The 16,811-nt window shown below is 40.9% G+C and overlaps 1 protein-coding gene across 2 annotated transcripts in view; it reads right to left on the bottom strand.

Annotated features, from left to right (window-relative positions):
- The window catches only part of SLC25A13 (solute carrier family 25 member 13), a 203,084-nt gene that overhangs the window by 64,232 nt on the left and 122,041 nt on the right, over nt 1-16,811 (bottom strand). The window contains exons 6-11 of one of the 2 annotated variants that reach the window (XM_061197766.1): nt 11,174-11,320; nt 8,983-9,121; nt 8,134-8,227; nt 7,837-7,921; nt 4,397-4,484; nt 3,757-3,915 (exon numbers count right to left, since the gene is read on the bottom strand). In XM_061197766.1, the coding sequence (XP_061053749.1) occupies nt 3,757-3,915; nt 4,397-4,484; nt 7,837-7,921; nt 8,134-8,227; nt 8,983-9,121; nt 11,174-11,320 (712 nt within the window). The remainder of the gene's footprint in view (nt 1-3,756; nt 3,916-4,396; nt 4,485-7,836; nt 7,922-8,133; nt 8,228-8,982; nt 9,122-11,173; nt 11,321-16,811) is intronic. The other variant, XM_061197768.1, reaches the window with a different exon arrangement.

Below are 16,811 nucleotides of genomic sequence, written 5' to 3'. Positions count from 1 at the left end.
GGCAGGTTTTCTTTTTTTCCCACGAACAGAAATAAAAACTAAAACCTTCCTTTAGGAAGTATTTCTCCTGAATCCATCTTTCTCCCCATGGTCCTCCCTCCCCATAACATTTTCCAATTTCTAAGGGTACTCATCTCATTACCTGAAGCACCTGAGAGAGGAGAGTGTAGCAAAAATTTAGAGGCAGAAATTAGTTATTCCTGGAATGTTAAGAGCATTTAATTATGGATGATTACCCAATCAATTGTTTCTCTTTGATATGCTAAGTCTACAGCTAGCCAATAACTGACTCGTTTGGTCATGTAGTTCATTCAAACCAAATGAGCTGTCAGGTAATTCATTAAGGATTTTAAACACCTGAGTGCATTAAATCAATCTGGAGACCAGGGAGGAAATAGAGGAAGACTTTTACAAGTGACTTCAGGGAGATCTGGATTTTCTTGGGTGTTATTTCCTGTGATACAGATAGACTTAGCCTAAAGGGTCTGAATTTCAAAAATTACAGAAAAACCTAGGAAAATCAATAATTTTCTTGTAAAGAAAGTAGTCCGCATTATAGAGAAGGGTTGCAGAGTCAGTCTCATAGGATTTCTAAGGGGATCATTTCTAACGACCAAACTTACCCCCGAAGATAAGAGGCTCTGAGACACAAAGAAGCAGAGAGCTGCACAGAAACATGGAGAGAAGACCTCACCAACTCACAACAATAAAATTCCTAGGACTCAGCATCAACTGAAGACAGTGCTAACAATCCCCATAGCTGTGTTATCAGTCGCCTTTTGACGACGGGGCCGTGATTCAAGCGTGGTCCCTGCTTATGATGGGATAACTTCCAGGACGGCCCACAGATGCTGGCAACTGCCAGAGAAAGGACAGAGGAAAACAACTCGCGCCGAATGAGTTCTTCAAAAAGAGCCTTCGCTCTCGGAGCTCCACAGGGAACTATTTCTAAATACAAAACCGCTTCCTTTAGAGTTCGTATTCTTGTTGTAAGAAGGAAAAAGAGGGAGAGCGATGCTACATTAACCTTGTAATAAGGATGCATGCTGCAAGCACCTTCTTTCAGGGCCAACTGCCAACTTTTCCTCCAAATATACATAAAGATAGCTTTAAAATAGGGGAGAGAACTTACTTATGCAACATTCCCAAATTATACTCTTCGGGAAATATTAGCAATTACATATGTCTTGATGCAGAAAAATTACACGTTAAGCAAAATTCCATAATAGGAAAAATAGGCTCAATATTTTGAAACATGTTTATAAATTAGAGATGTACTCTGTCACCTTCTCAAGTATTGCTAGGTGGAGTGTGAACAGCAGCAATTCTAAATTCTCAAAATTTAAATTTAACTGTTTTCCCCTGGAATATTAAACTTTTAAACAAAATTACATTTAGTAAGAAATTTATAGTCAAAGAATCACATGTTGGGTGTTTTACATCTTGACTTTCTACATGAAGGTTAGAATCCTGATTCTCAGAAACAGTTGGGGTCTTTTTTGTTTCTATTCTAATTTTTTGCTGGTAATTTAGTTTCCCGTTTTCATCTGATCCCTCTCTTGTCCAATGATAAGCATTTACAAATATACAGTTACACACAATTATTAATCAATGATTATGTGCAAGGCACTAAAGGGAATTAGTCCCCAACCAATCAAGAATAGGAATAATTCATTTATGAAGCAAGACTATATATCATTGTTTCAAAAACCTAAACTGCCAATCACCTCTTTGCTCTCAAGATCCAAATTACGAAACAGAAACTAAACAAAGCTTTAGAGTACATCTTTTGTTCTAAAATTGTCTACCAGAAGAGATAAGAAGTCAGGGAGAAATGAACACAGGTGACTCCTAGCACTAATCATCTTATATTCACACTCTACTTATCATCCTCTGACAAGAGAACCCCTTAGGGATCAGGCACCCAAAACAGGTTAGATAAATGGCTCTTTCTAAACCAGGAGAAGGATGAGGAGCTGCCTCTTTGGTGTTCAAAGGGAGCCTCCATGTCTGTCTAACAGGCCGGCTTACTCCCCTTCCCTGAGGAGTTAAAACCAGTTCCGCCAGTCTCACCGATATAACTGAAACAGCATGAGGTTTATGGGATGGCCCAGAGTAGCTCAGTACTCAGGTACGCTTTAAGCTGTTTTGTCCATGGGGTCAAAAGGATAGGTTGAGGAAGGAATTCCAGATGCAACCAAGAATCAAGACCTGCCAGGTGTGGTCAAAGAGGAAAGAGAAGGGACTCAAAATTCAAACAAACCAGGTCAACACAAGCACATTAAAGGCATTCAGCAGGACAAAAATTATTTCTCACAATTCTAAAGGCACCCTTGACGTTTAAATCCAACACCAAGGGAAGCCCATAAAAGTAGTTTGTGAAGCAATGCCAAGGCTGAGACATTTGTCCGGTTTGAGGCTCAGAGCTCTCTCCACAGAAAACCACCCACATGAACAGGTAGTAGCAGCCTTTGCCTGAATCACTGCAAAGCAGCAACTGTGACATTAACCTTGTACTACTCGGGAGACATTTCGGGAGACATTTCATTTGCGAGGTTTGTTGTCACCAGGAGGGAAAAGTATTTCAAATGAAAGGCAGTGACCCTCTAAGGGTCATCATCAATCACCTGGGGTCAAAGACCTTCCCAATTGTGAGAAGAGGCAGGGGGTGAGGGAAAGAGGGCAGAGGAAAGATCAAAAGGCCTTTGATGGAGGTTATCTCCCTACACAAAAGAACCTGCGAAATGGAGCTTCTCTGGAGTTTGAAACCTCCTCATTGCTAAGGTGAGAGATTTCAAGAGGGGTCTTTGTTGTTGTTTTATTTTTAACTTGGGTGCTTAAGAGGAAGACTAGAGTCAGCAGATGGCAGAAGAGGCCTAGAGGCACAGGCTTACATGGCTGCCGGCTTCAAGGTCTGTCTCTGCAGAGTACTAAATACTATCTCCTGGTAGGGGAAGGGAGGGAAGACCCCATCTGCTTTGCAGTCGCCAAATGGCAAAGTGGCTCAGCTGGAACTGCCTCACGGTACTGGATTTTAGCTGATGCAAATACAGTTACTTCTCTTTGTAGAAGGCAATCACAGAGGGAGTGGCTGGGAAGTTAAGTCATGTCCTTTAGGCCAGTGCCAGTGGTCAAGCAGTCAGGGTCTGTGGGATCCTTTCCATTTGTGATGACATACTTCTTGCTACTGTGCTTGTTGATTAATGAGCCTTAGATGATTACAGAAGCAGCTGGATAGAGAAGGTATGTGAATCAACTCCATTGGGTACAGAGTCAGAGGAAGGGAAAGGGGCAACCTTAACTCAGAAAGAGACAGTCAAGGAACGAGCGCTGCACTGAACCCCTGGGTACTCGCTTGATAGGCATTTTTGTGGAATATTCAAGGAGAATCATTAGTCCCAAGTAGGCTCTGTCCTGTCCCCCAGCTGCCTTTCCCTGTTAGGTGGTGAGTCGAGTTAGTTCAAGAACACAAACAATACAAGCCTTTTAAAAACTCACTAGACATGTTTATGAAAATAATTATTTTTAAGAAATAAAACATATGGCAGAGCAATATAAATGGCTTTCAGATTATGGGCTGTTTTGATTAGCCATGCCCTAGATGCCTCCAGCCTACGCCCATTAGCATGGATAATTGAGAATCTGCTGTATTTCCATTTTAACACAGTCTCTCTAATACATTTCAGGCATTCAGATGGAAAAACCAAACCTCTGACTACTATTTCCCCTTTCATGAATGTAGCACATGGCACTAACCTCTATACAGTCCAAAGAAACCTTCATAGCGTAGCACTTTCTTAAAACAGTCCAAGCTGTTTTTATACATAAGTTCTCCCACGAAAGAGCCAGTGGATCGCTGGTTCTGCATTCGAGTTTTTACCAGATCGATAGGGTACACAGCAGTGGCTCCAACAGCTAAAATCAAGGAATAACAATATTTCAGAAGATATTAAGGTCAGAGGAAAGGGGGAGGTGGTTAACATCAAAGAGAAGATGGATGGAAGAAAAAAACAAATTTTGTATATACAAGTTTTAAAACTCTCTACACCCTTAATAAATAACTGTGGATTTCCATTCAAGTATCTCCTGATAAGAGGATATCATAGACAGTTCAAATTTAAAAAAGCATATCACTACAGCCTAACCTCATTATTAACCTGTCTCTAGAAAGCCTATCTGCAGATAAATAAGAGAAAAAAGTCACTTCTAAGTCCCTGATCAGATGTAGGTATGAGGAAAAAGTTCCCTTTGTTATTATCCTATCACACAGATACAGACTGGTAACTAGCTCAGGGAAAGACCAGAGGAGGCTTTGTCCTTCAATATTTCAAGGTGGAAAATCAGAGGAAAAAGAGGAATAACCAAAATGAAAAATTTGCACTCATCCATGACTCACCTCCAGCAACAGAACCCAGACCAAACCTGTAGGCCGACTCTGCAATTTGTAGGAGAATTGGTCGAGATGAATCGACTGAGGCCTTCTTCTTTGCACGCACAGGAATTGCAGAGTGAGAAAACAGGAGACAGAAAGGAAGACAGAACAAAAATGAGCACATGCTATTTTTTAAAAGTTACAACTAGGTTCTAAACTCATGATACAACTAAAATGTCAAAGAGGAAGGTATGATTAGATTTTGTAAGTTCTTATTAATAAAAAGTAATTATTGCTATTAATTTTTAAAATCAAGTTTGAATATAATGAAAGCCGTTATGTGCCCCCCAAAATGTTATGAATATGAACCCATTTTCAAATGTTCAATTCTCATTAGTGATCAAAGAGATACAAATTTAAAAACATTAATGAGACATCATTCTTCATCAATCAAATTGTCAAATTGGTAGGTTTTGGGGTTTTTTGTTTGTTTGTTTAATGGCAATATCCAACCTGGCAAGAGATGATAAAAAAAACAGAGCTTCTCAAATCTGCCATTTAATCAAGCATAAACTGAAGGGAAACTTGGCAATACGCACCCAAACCCTTAAAATGTACATGAACTTCGGCCCTGCAATTCTACTTATAAAAAGTTAGGCTAGAAAATAATCATATATATAAACAAGGATCAAGCTACAAGAATATTAAAAAGCAGTACTGTTTTAAGAGCAAAAACTCTAAGGATACCTAAATGTCCAACAATGGAGGACTGGTTAAAAATAATGCTATAGCTTTAAAACAAAATTGTATGTCATTAAAAAGCAATATTGTAAAAGATATTTGATGCTCAGAAAAAGTGTTCATAAGGTATTATAAAGCAAAAACAGGCTAAAAAGAATATGGTGAGTAGACAGGTATTCATGGTATGATTTTCTTTACCTTTTAAAATGTTTGAAATGTTTCATGATCTTTTAAAACCAATGTTAAAGACTGTGTGTGAATATGCGATTTTTAAAAAAATTATTTGGGTATGTATATGCATATAATAATAACACTAACATTTTGGCTATCTCATCCCCCAGAGATATCCAAATGTTTACAGTGGCTACAACTAGGTGGTTGTACTACAGGTGATTTGATACTTTCTCCCCTTTTTTGTCCATCTTTTCTAAATTCATACTTCAGGCCAGTCAGTTGTTGTATTATGGTTGTTCTTTTGACCTATTATTCTTACAGTGTTTTTGATTCCAGAACATTTCAGAGTATTTCAATTCTCTGTCTACATAAATAAAATAGTAATTTTATGTCACACAGAGCTGTCACATGAGGGTGGCATATAGCTGGTGCTTAATAAATACCTGTTGAATGAATAAATACATTCAGTAATATTTGTTTTTTCAAAAGCCACGATAATTAAGATCGGTGAACAATGAAAATAATGACCAATCCCAGCTATCAACCCACTGAATTTTAGTTGCCGTCAATGTAGCACAATTCTAATACAATGAGATAATTTGGAATCTCCTTCAAAGTTATTTAACTGAAAACAGCTTCACATAGAAATATGCATCTTTAAGAAAGTAAAACATCTCTTCTGCAGATTCCACGGGGTGCATCCAACGCTATCTCCGTATAGATGGATGATTTCCATCTATATCTGTTAACTATAGTAACTTCATTTTGACAGATGCATCCGTTAGAAAGGCACTGTTTTATTTACACGGATATAAATATGCAGTACTTAGAAAGGTGCTGGCATCAAAACAATGAGTGAAAATACTTTGAAAATAATAGGTTGGTGGGGAGAGGAACCTACCACTATCACTAACTCATCCAAAGACAAAATAAATGAAATCCCAGACTTTCATTTAACTTTTCTAAAGCTAGAAATGTGGCGTGCTCACAAAACGACACAAGGCAGACGACTCCTCCTGCACTCCTCTGTGGAGGAGAAATGCTAGCACCTAGCCTATCAGGTAGATGACCTCCATTGCTTGAGTCTGTCGATGTTGTCAGGCCCACTGGGGTACACATAGTAAAGAATATTCCAGGCAAGGCCCCAGTGAATTGCTCTAAACCTCTAAGCAGCAGCCAATCATTTCCTGCTGTAAATCTCATCAATCCCGTCTAACCCTTTCATGGCCAGGATCCACAAGCACCCATCATCTGAAACTCTCAAAAGCTGCAGAGTACGTAGAGGAAAACTTGTGGGATACCACTGCCAGCTCGAGAACAGGAGGAATCTTTTAAAAAAAAAAAAAATTCTCTGCTTTTTCTTAATCCCCAAATTTCTACAGGAGCTAGTAGCACAGAGACGAAGAGATAATCATCTGGTAAGCAGTGTTTAAAAATCAAAGCAGAGGAGAGCGGAGCTGCTTCCACCTCTGCACGTGATTATACAGTTCTCTCTCCTGCACTCGGGGAAATCGGCTTCCTCTTTTAACGGCAGCCAGCTGGTTTTCCAGAGGTGCCTAGTTAGGGTTTACTGAGCTCACACCCACCGTTCTGAGTTACACGCTGCACATAAAACCTGCCGCTGCCATTGGGTGGGAAAGAGCTGAAAGGAGGGCGTCCTGGCCCGAGGCCTGCCCGTCCTAAAAATGCAGCCCGCATCAACCCATTGTGGTCAAACTGGCGTCTCTGTACAGACCCGGAGCTCCCAGCCAAAAACTGTTAAGTCTCACAGGATTCGGAGATGGCTTTGCCTTAAAGGAGGTATTTTTCTAAAACGACGCTCGTCTGTGAGTGGATTTATTTTACAAACACCATGTAAGCACAACACATGCTCTGGAGGCTTTTATTCTCTAACCCTGACCTATAGAAAGCCGAGTAAGAGTTAAATGTAAGAGGTCCCAGGTCTTCGGTTTCTGACTTCCACAAATTCAAGAGGTTGGTTTCTGTTAACCATAAAATAAAATGTAGCATTCCTCAAATTGTTTCCACATAACTTATGAGTCCTTTCACAAAGAAAATAGGTCTAAAAGCCTTCAAACTATGACTCCAGACTAAACAAAATTATCTCATTTTGATATTCAGAAAACCGGCAGGCATGGCAGTTGGGCGATGCCCTGATGAAGTGCCTCTCTGTGGGGCAGAGCCCAGCTTTCATTTCGCAACACGACGCTGGGACGGTGACACCAAAACGGGACTCCGGCCCCACCTCTCCTAGCACAAGATTGAGGGAAGAAGGAAAGATCTTCTGCCTCTTTTGGGAGGGTTAGGCTTCTAAGGCGGTTAAGAAATCACCCCATCTTTCACAGGAAAAGCAAATGCCAATTATCTGTTTCTCAGAACATCTCTAAGCAATTTCTCTTTCCAGCCTTTTGAAATGGTCTGGATTTTTGGTGCAAAACAAAGAAATGGTAGGTCAGAGACCAGTGCCGAAAAGGCAATTGCAAGAGAAAAGGGGTTGGGTGACCCTATCAAAGAAACACCAGGAAGCAAGTGTGCTCCCTTTTACCCACCTGCCTCTGGGCCTCGGCCAAGTTGAAGGGCAGAGTTCCCTCTTCCAGAGGAGCGATCCGTTCAATGTCGGCTAAGGTCATACGTCTAGAGGGAAAAGCAAGCACAAGCAACAACAAAATACAAATTTATTAAAATTTACATTATGGAATTTTAAAACGTTTCTTTTCTTGTTTTCCCGTATTTCAGAGTCATCTTTAATATGGCTTCTTCTTCTCCAGGTTTGCTGCCGTCCTCCTACTCCACCTCCTAACCTCCCTTTATTAAGCTAATTAAAAAAAAAAAAAAGAGCAACTTACCCCCTTGGCTCATATAAATCTGCTAACTGAAACAAGATGTCAACTTCCATGGGTGTAACCTGACCAAATTTCTGAGCTGCCAGAACAAACTCCTCTGTATGGAAAAAGAGTTAAAAGGGAAAGATTCAAGAAGGAATAGCCACTAAATGCAGCATTAACTCAAGGCACAGGAATGAGCGAACATCACCAAACTTTATTATTAACAGTCGTAGAATTCAAGTCAATCCAAATAGGGTAAGAATTTTTGCAGTTCTTTCATTTATCTGGAAAGAGTGTGCAGAATAGTTTCTCTAATACTGACTCTAAAAGCTTGGTGTCATCCAAAGGCTTTGAATAAATGACACAGGAAGCCATTCAAATTGCAGGTCAGGGAAAACCAGGAAGGAGATATGAAACTCAATATGCATAGGTCCCAGGACGTAATATTAATGAAGCTGTGGAATTCCGAAGGGAATTCTCTGTTTAAAAAAAAAAAATCCCATTAAAATGCTGGTATCTTGATCAGAGATTGTCAATCAACACACACCGTCAGCAGTGTAAGTTTATGGAATTCCTTGTGTACTTCTGAAGGTCACTTTAGAGGACGCCAATTTAGCTCAGGTTTTAGTAAGATTTGAAAACATTTAAGAAACTTTACATGATTCCCTCATTCAAAGACTGTCTTGGGTTTATTTAAAATGTGCTGAAGATTGTTTTGTCTGATCTAAGGGTGGAGAACACACATGTACCATATGGTTAATATGTGTCAGTGGGACAGAAAAATTTATAACGTAAACTCCTAGTTGCCTTCTTTACCCTAATAATAACTCACCAAGATAGTTGCAGGCAAGAGTTCAGATTCTCACTCACCCTTAGTCACCTCTACATCTTTCCTGTTGCCAGCCAGAGTGCTGTAGATCTTTCTAATGAGTTCCATGTTGTTAAGCAGTGAATTAAATCCATTAAAATAGGAGAAACTAACTTGATGGGACGTGGTACCTCCAGCAGCCTCAAATAAGTTGAAAATAAGAGGGGGGAGAAGAAAAATAAACAAAGCATTTATAGAATGAAGACGATTCAGAAGTATATACATCAAATGCTAGTTTTGGAAGTAATCAAGAAAGCATGTATAGAAAGAAATGTTTATAAGCATTTTTCCTTCACATTAAAAAAAAGCTATAAATGATTTTTAGAAGTAACTGCAACTAATCATGACCAGAACTTGTACTCTCCACAAAGTCCTAGAAAACTAAATACATGCGTAGGATTATAACAACAGGACCAGTAGTAATTTACAGAGTTCAAATTTCAATTGGAAATGTTTTATAAGTTTATTTCATCTAATGAGCAATTCTTAAAAGCTGAGACATGCAAAACTCTATTATACACATGCATACATGCGTATACTTATACATGCAAAACCCTATTATACCAACACAAACATACTGTGAAAAGTGGTCAGTCTAACATTAATATCATCATTTGTCATGTTACTTATAAGTAGTAATAAATCAGCATTTAAGTACAGACTTTATATTGGTAGGATTTCTAGCAAACAAGCATATTATGGTAAAATTATGAGATGTCATATGCTTTGATGGGGGTTAAGCCTGGTCAGAATTCTGATAATCAGAATTTGTAAGAAACCATATTTCTTCATGGGGACAAGGAAAACAGACAGCATGTCCATTATGAATGGAACTTCAGTTTGAGGTTTCAAATATTTTACCTTCCCTAACAAGGCAAAATATTTTTATTAGGAAAGCACTTCTTTATAAGGTAACGACCACATAAATCTTCACTTACTACTCGTTTGAAATAGCTGATGTGAGAGTTGGGATAGCGAAGGGGGGCCAAGAAAAGGAGCGAGATTAACACAGTGCTGGAGTGGAAAAGGTCTTGTCAGATCACCGCATCTCCAAAGAGAGGGACCAGAAAAAAAAAAGAGGAAAAATGAAAAGCCCCCCTGAGTTCTTCCTTATGGTAAGCATTGTGGGAAACTCAGGTGATGGTGAAAACACCCAAAAAGTCCTCTCCCTGGGATTAACAAAGGAAGAGTTACCATTGCATAAGGGTCCCAAATCTGGGGGATCATCACAATTACCTAGGAAGCCTCAGAAATTAGATTCTAGGACCTTACCACCTGTGGATGGTGAATGGGTAGGCCTGGAAGAGACCTCAGAATCTGCACTTTTAATAACTATCCCTGATGATTCTTAAGCTCCGTGACCAAGGCTTGGGAACCACCACCACGGAATGTTCCAGGACACCCTCAGGGTCCATGAAGGAGGAGAGTGGCTGGACAGCCACTAGGAGGGAAGCTCCACGACACAGGACAGCAAGGCTCTGCCCACTGCATGTGCCAGTGTCGCCTCCACACACATGCTGAATGAATGAGTGAATCCAAGCGTTAGAGTTCCTGCTCTGCTGACTCCTCAAATACATCTATGCGCACTACTTGTTTAGAAAAACCACTTTGCCTTGGAGAACAGCAGCAAAGATCAGCATTTGACATACCTCAAAATATAAAGCAAATTAATATGCGATTATATGTCGGTTTTTCCATTTTAAAAAAGCCAGTTAATGCATTTCTTTAAGATAGTCCATATCATCCAGGTAACAAGTTAACCTACCCACTAAAACTGGCAAAGCACTCTCTGTAAGTTTGGTAATGGATGCAATATCACTAAGAAAATTTAAAAATGTTAGTGTTTAAACAGAAGAAACTCTACATCATCTGTAAGACTTGTTCTTACAATCCCTTATTTACTGAGCTTACACCAGGTAGAATAAGCTATTTCATTATGGCAAGTTACAACCTAGGAGGAGGGATAAATTGGGAGATTGGAATTGACATATACATGCTACTATATATAAGATAGATAAGTAATAAGGACCTACTGTATAACACAGGGAACTCAGTACTTTGCAATGACCTATATGGGAAAAGAATCTAAAAAAGAGTGGATATATGTATAACTGATTCACTTTGTTGTATACCTGAAACTAACACAACATTGTAAATTAACTATACTCCAATAGAAATTAAAAAACAACTTACAGCTACTAGACATTCTTCTACAAAAGGTGTCAAGACATGAGGGCGGATGGTGACCATGATGTCTCGGAAGTCAATGGCTGTGACTTTTCCGGTCCTGGCATTGTCCCTTTGAACAAAGGCTTGCTTCGCATGCTCCAATTGTATTTCCTGCAAACAAAGAAGGAGAAATACTTCATTTCTGTTTCCCATTTACTACAAATGACTGCTCAATTTCAAATCGGGGTGAAGAAATATATACATTGTATCTTGATTTACTAAGCCCCACACTTGTTCAATAGCACCCCCAAGTTACCTCCTTCCAAAGAGAGAACTTTGTTGAGACTGGTGAACATGTCTTGAGAAAGTACATTCCTTAAATTTCTTACCCAAAGAGACCAAATCACTTCCATGTTCTGCTCTAGTCCAAAGACACAAGGAAAATAAAAACTAGAATGAAGCTTGGTAGGCTCCAAGATCTGGACAAACCCTGCTTAGGGGATGCAGATGATCAAAGGAAAAACACCTACAGGGACATTAACCTCTCTCCAAAGAACAGAGAAAACTTTCTAACGGTAACTTGGTTCACAGACATGTGATGTAACAGCAGATTGAAAAGGGTGGTTCTGCTCAGGAATATGCTATTCCTCTACACTATTGGTATTTGGGGTAGGTTAAGCCTTTGCTATGGGGGCTGTCCCATGCATCCCTACCCTCTTCCCACTGGATGCTGGTAGCCCCTTTTCCCCAAGGCCATGGCAATCAAAAATGTCTCCAGGGCTTCCCTGGTGGCACAGTGGTTGAGAGTCTGCCTGCTAATGCAGGGGACACGGGTTCGAGCCCTGGTCTGGGAAGATCCCACATGCCGCGGAGCAACTGGGCCCGTGAGCCACAACTGCTGAGCCTGCACGTCTGGAGCCTGTGCCCCGCAACGGAAGGGGCCGCGTTAGTGAGAGGCCCGCGCACCGCGATGAAGAGTGGCCCCCGCACCACGATGAAGAGTGGCCCCCGCTTGCCACAACTAGAGAAAGCCCTCGCACGAAACGAAGACCCAACACAGCTAAAAATAAATAAATAAATAAATAAATAAATAGAGTAGCTATTAATTTAAAAAAAAAAAAAAAATGTCTCCAGAGAGGACCAGATGTCCCAATTGAGGACCAACACTCTAGAATTAGGAACTGGATGGTACATGCATCAGAGGTGGCAAAACCGTGGCAGTGCCACTGGATATACGTTTTAATTCATATGCTCTAAGGACAGGAAGCCCAACCTTAGATTTCTATTGCTATTCTCAGGGGATAAGTGTATCAAAAAATAAAACACGGTCGCCTGTCAAAACCCATCATGTGCTGTGTAGGAGAAGCATCCCTTCTGCAGAGAGTATTATATTCTCTTCCTCAAGACACTCTGTCCATTTCCCAAATGGGCCCTTAGAGTGAGATCTAATCTCTATGAAATTAAAAGGCATCCCGGATGTGGCTTTCAAGCACTTTAAATTATTTAAATTTTAAAAAGTTCTATTAGATGATACTGAGGAATTAACTTTTTTTTTTTTTTTAACTTTGGTGAGATAATGACTTACAGTTTTATGAAAACTAACTGTCCTCATGAAGTAGTGCAAACTAAAGCGTGGGAGAAAATGACATGAATCTGAAAATGCCTTGAAGTATCCTATCTCCCTTCTCCTCCCACAGAAAAGTGGGGAGATAAAGGAAGACTGATAAAATATTGATAATAATTGAAGCTGTATAGTGGGAACACGGTGGGTCATCATATCTTTATCCTTTTATGGAGTTTGAAAGTGTCTACAATAACACATTTTTAAAGACAAAACAATAATAAGAATCAGAGTTCTTATCCGATTCAAAAGCCTCTTCTCGGTTATAGCACCTGCCAGCGTTGATCCAGCCCAGCCCTGCTGGAACTCTCATCTGGGACCCTCATCTTTCTAGTGCTTCTTCCACTCGCTCCTTAAATAGGAGGCACCTGCCAGCCCTCTGTCCTCAGGTCTCCTCACTCAACGCTCCTAGGCAAAGACCTCCCCTCCCTAGGTCTTCTTATAAGATTTCTCACAAGGCTTGACTCCCAGATCCAAGTGTCTCACTCCTATCTGCTGCGCCAGAATTTCTAACTGCTTAGCGAATATACTCATGGGGGTATCTTGTAAAGGCCATAAAATTACACGTCGCTAAATCCACTACTATACGTCTCCCACCCAGCCCTCAAACCTGGTCCTTCTCCTATGTTCAAAGCTTAATTATTAGCATGTTGTTTTCCCGGTCACTTACCCTAGAAACCTGTCATTTTCAATTCTTCCAGCTTCCTTTCCCCCAGAGTAAACCAGTTACTACATTAAGTCACTTGGACCTTTGAAAGTTCATTCAAATGCATCTTTTCCTTTTTACTCCTGACCACTGGTTCAAGGCCTCCTCAGACCACGGCTGAATGGCCACCATGGGCCCAACTGTCAGTCTGGCACTCCTCTCTGACCTCTGCATCCACCTTGCACACATCAACAGCTGCCTTTCAGCATCTCAAATCTGACTTCAATCACCCTCAGCTGAAACCTTTCATCGTAAAGATCTATCTCCAAAGCAAGGCTCTCCAGACCCTACAAGGAGTTACTCTCAGCCTGGTCTCTGGCACCCCATGCCCAGCCTGGCCAGACCTTCCACACATCCGGGCCTTTGTCCACACTCTTCCCTCCACCTGGCGGAGATTACAGCCTTCTGCTGTAGCTCCTGAAATCCTACCACTTGGTGGCTCAAATGCCACCACTTAGGTAAATATAAGCAGGCCTCCTAACTGAAAATATCTGATCATGTGGCCTCCTGCTTGAACCTCAATTATAAGACTTGTCTGACTCCCTCCTACATTATAATCAGTTATTTACATTCCTGTCTTTCCCCCGCCTTGCCAGGAAAAAGAGACTGTGTCCTCTTCATCCTACTTATGGTGCAGGCAGAATGCTTTAGATATAGCAGGTACTCAATAAACCATGGACATAATCCTCAGTGACAGGTACTGTATAGAACCAACTGAGTGAACAAATGACAATGTATTGAACGAAAAGGGGTCCTCTGTACAAGTGTCTCCAATTTAAAAGGAAGGATGAAACCAACTGTTAAACACCCTGTAGCGAAAAATGACCACAGTATGTATTCAATTGAAAGTAAATGAACACAGTCTTCTTTGAATTGCTAGACCCACGGCTAAAGCTATCGTAAGCCAAGATTACTCTCAACAATACCAGAAAGTGCGTTCAGTTATTTACCACTTCCCCTAGTTCATAACTAAAATCGTCTCGGGGCTCCTCAGATCATTACATCAAAAGCAGCATCAGTTTCCCTGGTCACTCCAACTCCTCAGAGAGCAGGAAGCCAGAACACTAAGACCAATCCACCCAGAATGTCTAACTGGGAAACATACACCCAAGTGGGGGTTGATGCTCCCACTGCAGGACAGGGGGTGCGTCTGTAATGAGGACAAACGGCATCCCTACGCATTTCTGTGCACGCTTAAACATTCAGTAGCGGGAATCCCGCAATCACGGTACAAGAAAGCACTTTTAACCCTAACAAAGAACAACTTGAGAACACATTTCAAACAGTTCTTAAAGACTGGGGACACTAAGTTCCATGAAAAACAAGGTAGACCCAGGTAGTTCTCTAATAGTAGAGTATAGTAAAAACGTTCAGTTATGTGTTTCCCCAAACTTAAAAGTAGCTTACTGAAGATGGGGGTTGCCTTCTGAAGAACATCTGTTTATGTCATGACTATTTCGTCTTCTGGGTGAGGAAATGAAAACTATTACCTCAAATGATAAAACAGTCACGATAACAGCATTTTGTAAGCATACATTACCTGCCAGTGTTCTAAAGTGCTCTGTAGTGATAAACTGATTTAATGCTCACAGCAACCCTATGAGGTAGGAACTATTATTAACCCCACTGTAGCAGTTGAGGAAACGAACGTCTCACTGACAGGAAGCAGCAAAGCTGGAATTCAAACCCAGGCAGTCCCGCTGCACTGACCTTGCTCCTAATACCTCACTGTACTGCACGGGAAGCCTGGATAACGCTGTTGTCAGGAATTTGATTAAACATCTTATTTGACACTTAGGAGTCTTCATAGCTATGAAAAGATAAACAGTCAATTTGCTTTTAAAGTATTCCAATGCTCTAGATTTTTCTGTAGCCTATTTTCACAAGAAAACAATAAAATTCCCAAAACTTTTTCATAAAGGCAAAAGTCTTTGATGCGCTCTCAAACACCAGGACTGTCCTCCTAACAATAGCAGAGACCATGGAGGAGAGAAACCAAATCTAAAGGGCCTTCCCCCAGCCTTGCTCACAACCTCAAGAGACTGAGGAGGAGAAAGACCAATAAGGAGGCCTGGGGGAGCTCACACACAGGTTCTCTATAAATACTTAATTCAAGACTGAATGACCTTTGAAACAAACAGCCAGGCTCACTACTCATGGTAGACTGACTTAACATCAGAGCTCTCCATTGGCACCTCTACAGCTGTTTAAGGAAAACCTAACCCTATTCAGGGCTACCAAGACGGTGAAGCATCCTAGATCTGAGTCTAGAGGGGTAAAGCTGGGACGGCGAACTTTTGGTACGCATGGTGTATAGAGCATGGGTAGTTACCGTTCATTTCCAAAACAAAAGGGACCAGAATGGATAAACTCGTCCTTTGTGCGGGGGAGAGGAGAACAATGGGAGAAGCAATAGTTACATTCAAATATTTAAAGGTTTAAAGGACTATCAGGTTAAAAAAGAAGTTAGACTGGTTCTCTGTATTTCTTAAAGAAAAAAAAAAAATCAGTGGAGAGAAGATAGAGGGATCAGGTTTTAGCACAAAACACAGAAGTATTTAACCTGACCATTCAGCAATGAAATGGGCTACCTTGCAAAGTAGGGGGTTCCCAGTCACTGCAAATACCTGTTCAACTACTGGCTGAGAAACACACGCCAAGGAATTTTATTTTATTTATTTTTTCATATTTTATTTTATTTCATTTTATACAGGGGGTTGTGGAAGCAACCTGTTATAATGACAAATCTGAAGTTTGGGACCAGAATGGGCAGAGCTCAAGTATCAGTCATGGCGCGCCTAGCTGGGAGGGCTTAGGGAAGTGTGTTTATATCTCAGAGCCTCAGCAACACCTGACTGCACCGGGTGGTAAAAACTAGACGTCACGTGCGACCGGCACTTAATAAAGAGGAGCTTTGATTTTGGTCAAGGTGAATGGTTTAAAAACCTCTAAAGTCAGTTCCAATGTAAGTTCTTGGAGTCTTGAAAAAAAATCACCTAGTAAGTAAGGAACAGCGGTTCTGCTAAGTCATTCTGAACCAACAACAGGAACAGAGCGACGAAGACCAGTTAGGGTGGAGGATACCAGTGACAGCTAAGTGCCTGAACACTTCTCCAGGCCAGGGGCTCCGCCAAGAACTTCAAAGACAGGACTTCATTCAAGCCTCACAACAGTCCTGTGAAGTGGTAACACCTTCATCTCCCAGAGGCACCCAAAGCTTAGGGAGGTTAAGTAATTAGTCCAACGTCACACAGCTAGGAGGTGGGAGAGCTGAGATCTCTACCAAAGTACTGTCGGATTCCAAACCTGAGAATTCCAACCACTAACTTATGCTG

Source organism: Eubalaena glacialis, chromosome 8 (assembly GCF_028564815.1).
Source record: "Eubalaena glacialis isolate mEubGla1 chromosome 8, mEubGla1.1.hap2.+ XY, whole genome shotgun sequence".
In the NCBI taxonomy this organism is placed as follows: Eukaryota; Metazoa; Chordata; class Mammalia; order Artiodactyla; family Balaenidae; genus Eubalaena; species Eubalaena glacialis.
Note: the sequence above shows the minus strand (reverse complement) of the source record. Positions and strands in the feature narration are given on the sequence as shown.